Source organism: Lacerta agilis, chromosome 17, assembly GCF_009819535.1.
Source record: "Lacerta agilis isolate rLacAgi1 chromosome 17, rLacAgi1.pri, whole genome shotgun sequence".
NCBI lineage: Eukaryota > Metazoa > Chordata > Lepidosauria > Squamata > Lacertidae > Lacerta > Lacerta agilis.
Window position 1 is genome coordinate 34,813,684 of NC_046328.1, and position 11,276 is coordinate 34,824,959.

Below are 11,276 nucleotides of genomic sequence, written 5' to 3' on the forward strand. Positions count from 1 at the left end.
ACAGATCCTGAAGTTGAGGCTCCAGTACTTTGGCCACCTCATGAGAAGAGAAGACTCCCTAGAAAAGACCCTGATGTTGGGAAAGATGGAGGGCACAAGGAGAAGGGGACGACAGAGGATGAGATGGTTGGACAGTGTTCTCGAAGCTACTAACATGAGTTTGGCCAAACTGCGAGAGGCAGTGGAGGATAGGGGTGCCTGGCGTGCTCTGGTCCATGGGGTCACGAAGAGTCGGACACAACTGAACGACTGAACAACAACAACAACAACATGGAATTATCCGACCCTCAAGCCATCTGAAGGCAGCCCTGTATAGGGAAATTGTTTAATGTTTTATTATGCTTTTCTATATGTTGGAAGATGCCCAGAGTATTAAATTTTAAAGGGGGGGGGTGAAGTTAACAGAAAATAGAAACAGTATAAGTGGGGAATGTTTCATGTGAATTGATGGTGACTACATTGCTCAGGTGACTTTATGCAGTAGCACGGGAGAATTTCTGCTTTCTGAGTGTGGCTCATAGCGTCCCCAGCATGGATGATCGTCCCGAGATGTCCTGGACATGTTTCACTCACGCGAGGGCCTCCAATCAGTTCTATCTCCACCACTAATTGCTCTTGATGCATCTCAACAATTCATTGCCTACTTCATATGTTACAATGGCGACATCTTGTGCAATTGAAAATTGTCATGTTGCTAAGCTGTGACTCATATTTAACATGCACGCTTCTACAGATGAGTCACATGGAAAAACAATGGAAGTTTTGTCTGACCCTGGCAGCTGAGTACAATTCCCTGGCCATCTATGCTGGCCCACCAGGACTTTCCATAGAACTCTTTGATGTTTATAGAAACAACATGCTTTATCATCTGTATCATGGAACTGGTGTGACTACTAATTAGATGTATCTTGATCCATCGAGTTATGGTTACATAATGTGTCGAGGATCAGGAGTCAGGAGGCTGCTGTAGTGTGCAGACATGGTCTCCTTGGGTCCATGGTTTTGGACTGAGCCACCATTCCCCAGCTCCTGTATCATCTACAGGGGGGAGGACTGTTTAGAACCATATAAAAGGGCCTCTCTATCCAGGAGTCCTCATTCACTCACTGGCCTTTGCCTTTTCACCAGCGGTCTTCTCCCCACTTGTTAAGGTAAGTCAGATTCTGCTGATGTTTGTGTCTTCACTTCCCCCTGTGTGGGTTTCTAGACTTCTGCTATCAGTGTGAACTAGCTTCCTGCTGTACAAATTGGGACTATACCATCAGGATACCAGGAAAGAACAGATGGGAACAAGGAGAGCCATATGATCACCATCTCCAAATATTTGAAGGGCTCTTGTGTCGGTGCTGGAACTCCAGATGATGCTTTCTGTTGCTCGAAGCAACTTGAAAGAATAGATTCAAGTTCTAAGAAATAGGATTTTGACTACATATTAGAAAGAACATTCTGATGGTACAAGCTGTCTGACAATGGTCTCAGAAGGTGGTGTGTGAGGTTTTGAAACAATGAATGGATGGGATGCCCTGAAGCAGAGGGTTTTCTGTATCAGTGCTAGTTACCTTTTAGGTCCCACACTATGTTTTTATGGGTTGGGAATCAGGATCCCAGATAAATGAGGAAGGAAACCATTCCTGTTCTGGATCTGTTTATTCTCTGCACTCTGGACAAGGTTGGAGGGGATGGGTGACAGAATGCTCAGTCCTCGAGACAGAAAAAGAAGCTGTACATTTCCATAAGTTAATGGCTCAGGACCACAATATCTCAAGGACCACCTCTTTCCATATGAACCTGCCTAGACCCTGAGATTATCTTCTGAGGCCCTTCTTGGTATGCCTCCTCCACAACAGGTCTGGAGGGTCATTGGCGGAGTGAGCCGCTCTGTGACCCGGAGTCATACGCAGAGGCTTGTGCGCAGAATGTACTGTGCATGTGTGCCACGCCATAGCGGCAGTGCCGGGCGGGCCCCGAACGACCTGCAGAGCGGAGCGGCCTCGCTCCGTGGCTTGTGAACAGGCCGCCGAGAAGGTTTGCGAGCAGGCTGCAGGGCGAGCCCTTTCCGCCCTGCGGCCCGTCCGGGTCCTGCCCAGTGGTGCTATGGCACAGCATGTGCACGTGAGCAGTTTGTACGATGCATTGTGCACACGTGCTGCACCATAGCGGTGGCGCCAGATGGGACACGGACTGCATGCGGGGTGAACCGGCCTCACTCCGCGGCTTGTGAGTAGGCCGGCGAGAAGTTTGGCGAGCAGGCTGCGGGGCCCGCGGCCCATCCGGGGCCCGCCAGCGGGGCAGGGCCAGCCCAAGTGTCACCCCCCTCCCCTGGAACCCGGGGCGGCCCACCCCTCCGCCCCCTTGCTCTGCTCCTGCGGATTGTGGCAATGTGAGAACTGGCCTTTCCTACATTGACTCCCCATTTGTGGAATGTTCTCCCCAGGGAAGTTCACCTGACGCCTTCATTGTACAACTTTAGGCGTCAGGCAAAAACATTCCCCTTTAAACAGGTCTTTGGGCTGATTGACTACCAGTGTCCTTTTGAAATGGGGAGGGGGAGAATTTATTATCATTTATTATCATGTATATTTTTTAATGTATGTGGCTGGGAGCATAGGGCGATACAGAAATGCAATAATAAATAAAATATAATAAGGGCAATTTTATATGATAATTATCAAAGCGGTGGAGGTTGGGTCATTTGGGGCTAATGGGGCAGTGTCACAGAAACCTCTCAGTCTGCTCTCAGAGAACTCACAACTGCTTGCCCTTCTGCAACCAGTTTAAAGATTGCCTGACATAACAGGCTCCGCTGCCAAAATCTGTTTCCAAAAGGTGAAAAGCCAGGTGCCTCCATAAAGGACACAAGTAGAACAGGGCCACATCAGCCCTCAACTGTGTGGGTAGATGAGGTGTGGAGAACCTTGTGGATCTCAATAAATTGTCAGATGATAAACTACAGGAATTGGGGTTGCTCTCAGTTCCTGCTTGTGGGCTTTCCATAAGCATTGGGTGGCCACTGTGAGAACCAGGTACAGAACTACAAGGGTCACTAGCCTGTAGCCTTATGAATACAACTCCCACCATCTTTGATCATTGATCACGTTGACTTCAGGCGACGCCATCAGCGGAAAAATTTCTAGGGCTTTGAAGTCGGGATACACCACAGAAGCGCTGCGGACCTCCTCAGAACCCCCAGATCGAGCATTGGTTGGGGTTGGTGGGTGTTGGATTCCCCACAATATCTGAAGAACTCCGAATCCTCCCAGCCTGATCTAAAGAGCTCCCCCTTCCCATTGGGGAACACTGATTTACCTTCTGTGCATGTTTAAGAGCAAAGTTAGCTGTTTTATACTTGAAATATCACCCATGCACTTCCATCATATACTTCTAATTCAAGAATGGATGGACGCAGAATATCGAGACAGAAACATAATTTTGGTGGTTCGCTGAAAGAGAAGAAATCTGTGTTTCTGATCTAATGATGTGTGTCTCCTCCCCCCAATGTCTTTCAGATGTGTGAAGAAAGGTGTGAAGATAGAGTTATCTACTCTTCTGGGAGAGAACCCTGGTTCAATCTCAACTCAACATGGTATGACCCGGCTGGATCCTGGTTGGACACCCGACGCAAGCCATTTCGCTATGCTGTAAACACATCCTGTGTCACCGGTTGCAACCGAAGGGATGATGTACCGAGAAGAGGAGGCCACAATTACCGATGCTACGGCTATCGGCGCTCCACCTGCAGGCAAGGGGGAAACCCAAGAGTGACCTGCTGTGTCCACAATCCTTCGGGAGGACCCCGTGATTACTGGGGGCGTCCAATAGGCGATTCGTGCGATGGAAATACAGGGGGGCACTATTCTAATGAAGAGTCGTTCTGCTGTGGATCTGCTGGAGGATGTGGAGGTGGGCAAGGAGGGGCATGTGCCCAGCCAGTTGCTTCATCAGGAGGATGTGGAGGTGGAAGAGGAGTGTGCTCTGAGCCTGGATGTGGAAGAGGACGAGCAGTGTGCTCAGAACCGGGGTGCGGGAGATCTTCAAGGGGGCTGCAAACCTCTGGGGGAGCAGGGTGTGCCAGGTCTTCAGGAAGAGGTGGAGGAGGACGAGGAGTGTGTTCTGAGCCGGGATGCGGCAGGTCTTCAAGACGGCCGCAAAACTCTGGGGGAGCAGGGTGTTCTGAGTCCAGTGTGAGATCTTCAGGAAGATGTGGAAGAGGAAGAGGAGTATGTTCTGAGCCGGGATGCCGCTCATAGAGGAGTATGTGCTGAGCCAAGGGGTTTATCTTCAGGTGGATGGAGGAGGAAGTGTTCCAAATCATCAGATGGGCTCCAAATCACCCCTTCCCTGCAACCACAATATACAAAGCCAAGAATGTTACAGAGAGAGATGCTGTTGGGCCGAGTGGCTGGCAAGCACAACCACAGCAGAGGAAGCTTGATCATATTTATTTGATTGTTTGTTGTATTTATTCATTGTATTTATTCATTGGTATTTATGCATCAATTTGTAGCCAAGCTGGGCTCTCAAAGCAGCTTACTCTAGAAATTCAAACCCCCCACCCACCCCATGTCTCTTGATGCGCTCATCATCTACATAGAAGGTTCTTCCTTCCAGATGGAGAGAGGGAAGCAAGCTGCAGGTGCCCTCCTAGACTGACTGATGGTACCAATACCAAACCACATAAATAGCCTTTTCCATCAATGTCTTCTTCTAAATTTGATAACATCCTGAAAATGCTGTACCATTTCTCACTCCATCAACCCCTGAGTCATCCTGAAAACCTAAAGACTGTGTCCACTGCAGAGAAGTGTGAACATTTCTTAGTTGACCATATCTGGACCATTGGTGCCTGAACTTATCTGCCTGCAAAGTTCTGTGCTTTTCCTGTTTTTCTTTTCCTTGGTACAAATAAAATTATGTTGATTGGCTAAAGTTGTGTTCTTCTGATGATTGGGTGCAGTCAGTGACTGCCCTGCTGGTTCCTTCTTTGTGGCCTGAGAAGATGGGTGTGGCTAGGGATTGATGTAAGTCAGAAATTAAATCGTTATATCAAAACGGAAAAAACACTATGTAAAATCGCATAGAATTTTTTTTCGCTCTGCAGCGCCATCTGGTGTTTTGTGTTTGTAATGCATTGAAAATACTGCTTTTTGAATAATGTAGCTGATTCCAATGTCTCTTGCGTGCCGCCACTAATTGCTCTTGATGAATCCCAACTATTCATTGCCCAATTCATATGTTACAATAGCGACATCTTGTGCAATTGATAATTATCATGTTGCTAAGAAGTGACTCATACTTACCATGCACGCTTCCACAGATGAGTCACATGGAAAAACAACGGCAGATTTTTCTGACCTTAGACCTTTCCACCTGAGTACACTTCCCTGGCCATCTATTCTGGTTCTCCAAGACTTTGATTAACTTCCTAGATTTGCTATCCATGTGGATGGGAAACTTGCAGTGCTCCAGATCTTTCTGGACTCCAGCTCCCATCAGTCCCAGCACTCAACATGGCCCAATGCTCAGGAGTGATGGAAGTTGAAAATAACTTTTGTTTAAAAAAAAAACACCCAGAAGCTGTTCTTTTGGGAATTACAGGGACAGAACTACCTAAATTGTATAGAAATTTATTCATGTATGCTACCACAGCAGCAAGAATGCTACTTGCCCCGAAGTGGAAAGAAGCAGACGTCCCAGCAAAGGAAGAATGGATACAAAAACGTATGGAATATGCAGAAATGGCGAAACATACCAGAAGAATAAGAAATCAAGATAACAAACTTTTTACAAAAGAGTGGAAATGTTTTATTGAATATTTACAGATAAATTGCAAACAGATAAAAAACATTAGCAGGGTTATTGTAATAACCTGCAGTTGCACACTTTAAGAGTATATATTTAAAGCAGATAATTCAATCAGCAAATTAAATGAATTTGGATACACAGGAGATACTAAAAAATAAATTTAAGGAACCGCAGAAAGAGGGGGAAGGAAGCCAAACTTTGAAATGTTAAATTGATTGTAAAACTAATGAAATGCATAAACTTGAACAGTATCAATAAATGCTTTTTAAAAAGGGAGTGGTGGAAGTTGAAAGCTGGCAACCTCTGGAAGGCCATAGAACCCCATAAACTTGCACCTGCTGATTTATATACAGAAATGCAATTTTGGAAATATAGGTTGCATCTGGGACTTCCTAGTTTAGTGGGGGAAAAGACTAAATGATGAAATGATAAAAGCTTATATAATTATGCATGGCATGAAGAAAGTAGAGAGAGAAAGGTTTTTCTTCCTGTTTCCTAACACTGGGACTCATGAACATCCAATGAAGCTGAATGTTGGAAGATTCTTCTTTGTGCAGCAGGCAGTTAACCTATGGAACTCCCTTCCACAGGAGGCAGCAAATTAATGGAGCAAAGACTACCATAGCTACTAACCATGATGGCTATGCTGTGCCTCCATGGGGAGAGATGATGATGATGATGATGATGATAATAATAATAATAATAATAATAATAATAATAATAATAATAATAATAATAATAATAATAATAATTTATTTATAGCCCGCCCATCTGGCTGGGTTTCCCCAGCCACTCTGGGCGGCTTCCAACAGAATATTAAAATACAATAATCTATTAAACATTAAAAGCTTCCCTAAACAGATGTCTCCTAAAAGATGTCGCCTTCAGATGTCTCCTAAAAGTCTGGTAGCTGTTTGTCTCTTTGACACCTGGTGGGAGGGCGTTCCACAGGGCGGATGCCACTACTGAGAAGGCCCTCTGCCTGGTTCCCTGTATCTTGGCTTCTCGCAGCGAGGGAACCGCCAGAAGGCCCTCGGAGCCGGACCTCAGTGTCCGGGCAGAACGATGGAAGGAGGAGACGTCCCACCCCACCCCCATTTAGGAAGATGACTAAGGGATTCCGCCCAAGGCCCGAAACCGCCAAAGTTGTGACACTTTGCTATGGGAAAGGCGAAACCTGCCAATGCAGGGAAATTCCTTTCCGGCCCTTCAACAGTGGCCTTGACATAGCAGTGCCTGTGTACCTTTGCAGAAGAGGTTAACCTGCAAAATTAAGAGTTAATTGAGGGAGTGGAGGGTGGGAGAAGCTCTGGAGCCCAACTGCCATTTCCCAGGTAAGCTACGCCTTCTATTGTGTGGGCTGGGTGGTCCCTCCCCTTACCTGGCCAATCCCCCTGGCTACGCCTCCCCCAGGCAGGATTGGACGCTGGCTGAGGTAGGCAGAGACCACAGGTATCCAGCCAGGGGAAGGTGATGCCAGCCCGAACTGGCAGGGGCCGCTCTGGGATCCAAGGGGGCTGTGTGCAACCACACAAAAGGGGCTCCCCATTTAATGCGGGGAACGGTCATTAATAGTGAAATACAATTAGGAAGAAGTATATTAATAGTGAAATGATTATTAAGCTCTCACTTAAAATTATTTTTCATTCATAACAAACTTAATAATGCAAACACTTTGGCATCTGGCAATGACAAAAGTTTCTTTAGAAACACAATTGACAAAGACTCATAATCTAGTCTCAAGAAACTTACTATAACATGAAATAATAATAGGTGTAAATATATGGTGCAAACTACTAATAATTATAAATAGCTTTATTAATATGAAATTAAGTGTTATAACCTGTACAATGCAATTGTAGTTAATACAACCAGTCCATGCAGAATATAGGCACCCTATATATAGAAAGGAGCAAACCAGTGACATTTCAGGGAGCGGGCTAGCAGGCGGGCCCCATGACTTACATCATAGGAGCCTACACAACACAAAACACTGTTGCTGTATGTAGGTTTCATATTATTTCTTTTTTATCTTATATTTTGGAGTCTGTACATCCAGTGTTTTTTTCTTTAATATTTTTTTTGGGGGGGAGGGGCAAGAGAGTGGGGCCCTAAGCTATAGCTTGTTTAGCTTATACGTAACTCCGGCACTGATGGCTGTGGATGATGGGAGTCCAACAGCATCAGGGTGGGCAACAGATTGGTGAAGGCAAATCTGGAGATGACCCCCTGAAAATCCATATGTTAGCCATCCTGGAGAACTCCCATTCTTCAAATCTGTTTCACTCTGCTTCTCAATACACATGAGGAGTGATGAATAATCCATTTATCACCAGGCACGGGGTACTACAATATGTGTGGCAAGGAGCTCAGCATGGTTCTGCCTGGTGCTGATGTGGAGACATTGATCTCCCACAGCTTCATCTCTGAGTCACTAGGGCTACCATGCAACCACTGTCACCAGCATCCCGTGCATTTCCCATAGAGCTCTTTGATCTTTATAGAAGCAACATGCTTTATCATCTGTATCATGGAACTGGTGTGACTACTAATTAGATGTATCTTGATCCATCGAGTAATGGTTACATGATGTGTCAAGGATCAGGAGTCAGGAGGCTGCTGTAGAATGCAGACATGGTCTCCTTGGGTCCATGGTTTTGGACTGAGCCACCATTCCCCAGCTCCTGTATCATCTACAGGGGGGAGGACTGTTTAGAACCATATAAAAGGGCCTCTCTGTCCAGGAGTCCTCATTCACTCACTGGCCTTTGCCTTTTCACCAGCTGTCTTCTCCCCACTTGTTAAGGTAAGTCAGATTCTGCTGATCCTTGTGTCTTCACTTCCCCCTGTGTCCATTTCTAGACTTCTGCTATCAGTCTGAACTAGCTTCCTGCTGTACAGATTGGGACTATACCATCAGGATACCAGGAAAGAACAGATGGGAACAAGGAGAGCCATATGATCACCATCTCCAAATATTTGAAGGGCTCTTGTGTCAGTGCTGGAACTCCAGATGATTCTTTCTGTTGCTCGAAGCAACTTGAAAGAATAGATTCAAGTTATAAGAAATAGGATTTTGACTACATATTAGAAAAAAACATTCTGATGGTACAAGCTGTCTGACAATGGTCTCAGAAGGTGGTGTGTGAGGTTTTGAAACAATGGATGGATGGATGCCCTGAAGCAGTAGGTTTTCTGTATCAGTGCTAGTTACCTTTTAAGTCCTACAGTATGTTTTTATGGGTTGGGAATCAGGATCCCAGATAAATGAGGAAGGAAGCCATTCAGGGATTCCTGTTCTGGATCTGTGTATTGCCTGACATAACAGACTCCACTGCCAAAATCAGTTTCCAAAAGGTGAAAAGCCTTGTAATTCAAGAATGGATGGACATAGAAAGAAATGGATGGACATAGAAAGCATGGACGGACATAGAAAGAAGACAATGACAGATACATAATTTTGGTGGTTCGGGGAAAGAGAGGAAATCTGTGTTTCTAATCTAATGTGTGGTTTCCCCCATGTCTTTCAGATGTGTGAAGAAAGGTGTGAAGATAGAGTGATCTACTCTTCTGGGAGAGAACCCTGGTTCAATCTGAACTCAACATGGTATGGCCCAGCTGGATCCTGGTTGGATAATCGCCGCAAACCATTTCGCTATGTTGTAAACACATCCTGTGTCACCGGTTGCAACCGCAGGGATGATGTACCGAGAAGAGGAGGCCACAATTACCGATGCTACGGCTATCGAAGCTCCACCTGTAGGCAAGGGGGAAACCCAAGAGTGACCTGCTGTGTCCACAATCCTTCAGGAGGACCCCGTGATTACTGGGGGCGTCCAATAGGCGATTCGTGCGATGGAAATACAGGGGGGCACTATTCTAATGAAGAGTCATTCTGCGGTGGATCTTGCGGTGGATCTGTTGGAGGATGTGGAGGTGGGCAAGGCGGGGCATGTGCCCAGCCAGTTGCTTCATCAGGAGGATGTGGAGGTGGAAGAGGAGTGTGCTCTGAGCCTGGATGTGGAAGAGGACGAGCAGTGTGCTCAGAACCGGGGTGTGGGAGATCTTCAAGAGGGCTGCAAACCTCTGGGGGAGCAGGGTGTGCCGGGTCTTCAGGAAGAAGTGGAGGAGGACGAGGAGTGTGTTCTGAGCCTGGATGTGGAGGAGGAAGAGGAGTGTGCTCAGAACCGGGGTGCGGGAGATCTTCAAGAGGGCTGCAAACCTCTGGGGGAGCTGGGTGTGCCGGGTCTTCAGGAAGAGGTGGAGGAGGACGAGGAGTGTGTTCTGAGCCTGGATGTGGAGGAGGAAGAGGAGTGTGTTCTGAGCCGGGATGCGGCAGGTCTTCAAGGCGGCCGCAAACCTCTGGGGGCTCAGTGTGTTCCGAGTCCAGCGTTAGATCTTCAGGAAGATGTGGAAGAGGAAGAGGAGTATCTTTTGAGCCGGGATGCGGAGGAGGAAGAGGAGTGTGTTCTGAGCCGGGATGCCGCTCATAGGGGAGTGTGTGCTGAGCCAAGGCGTTCATCTTCAGGTGGATGGAGGAGGAAGTGTTCTAAGTCATCAGATGGGCTCCAAATCACCCTGTCCCTGCAACCACAATATACAAAGCCAAGAATGTTACAGAGAGAGATACTGTCGGTCTGAGTGGCTGGCAAGCGCAACCACAGCAGAGGAAGCTTCATCATATTTATTCACTGGTATTTATGCATCAGTTTGTAGCCAAGTTGGGCTTTCAAAGCAGCTTACTCTAGACATTCAACCCCCCCCCCCCCAGAAAGAAAATAATAATATTACAATACATCAGGAAAGCATGTGAGTGGTAATGGCCTCTTCTCGGCCATGTCTCTTGATGAGTTCATCATCTACATAGAAGGTTCTTCCTTCCAGATGGAGAGAGGGAAGCATGTTGCAGGTGCCCTCCTAGACTGACTGACTGACTGACTGATGGTACTGATAGCAAACCACATAAATAGCTTTTTCCGTCAATGTCTTCTTCTAATTTTGATAACATCCTGAAAATGCTGTACCATTTCCTCACTCCATCAACCCCTGAGTCATCCTGAAAACCTAAAGACTGTGTCCGCTGCAGAGAAGTGTGAACGTTTCTTAGTGGACCATATCTGGACCGTTGGCGCCTGAACATTATCTGCCTGCAACGAAGTTCTGTGTTTTTCCTGTTGTTGTTGTTTTTTTTCTTTTCCTTGGCATAAATAAAATTCTATTGATTGGCTAAAGTTGTGTTCTTCTGATGATTGGGTGCAGTCAGCGGCTGCCCTGCTGGTTCCTTCTTTGTGGCCTGGGAAGATGGGTGTAGCCTAAGGAGGTCCACATTTTGTCCCTAGCCTAAGATTCCCTATCCTTGTCCTATATACCTGCCCAGTGCATCTACAGGTCCTTTTCATACTTCCTGAACCCCTTTGCTGATACAGGTGGAAAGGAACCCTTAGATGTCATATGAGGAATCTTGAAACGTTTTA

General features: G+C 46.5%; 2 protein-coding genes across 2 annotated transcripts; both read left to right on the forward strand.

Annotated features, from left to right (window-relative positions):
* Positions 1-1,082: 1,082 nt before the first annotated feature.
* Positions 1,083-5,529, forward strand: LOC117039174 (loricrin-like). Its single transcript, XM_033136244.1, has 3 exons — positions 1,083-1,151; positions 3,507-4,063; positions 5,427-5,529. The coding sequence occupies exons 2-3, from the start codon at positions 3,507-3,509 to the stop codon at positions 5,527-5,529; spliced, it is 660 nt and encodes a 219-aa protein (XP_032992135.1). The 5' UTR covers positions 1,083-1,151.
* A 3,012-nt stretch (positions 5,530-8,541) lies between these two features.
* Positions 8,542-10,521, forward strand: LOC117061877 (keratin-associated protein 5-4-like). The gene is made up of 2 exons (XM_033174866.1): positions 8,542-8,608; positions 9,333-10,521. Exon 2 carries the CDS (start codon positions 9,333-9,335, stop codon positions 10,293-10,295), a length of 963 nt encoding a protein of 320 aa, XP_033030757.1. The 5' UTR covers positions 8,542-8,608; the 3' UTR covers positions 10,296-10,521.
* The last annotated feature ends 755 nt before the right edge of the window (positions 10,522-11,276 follow it).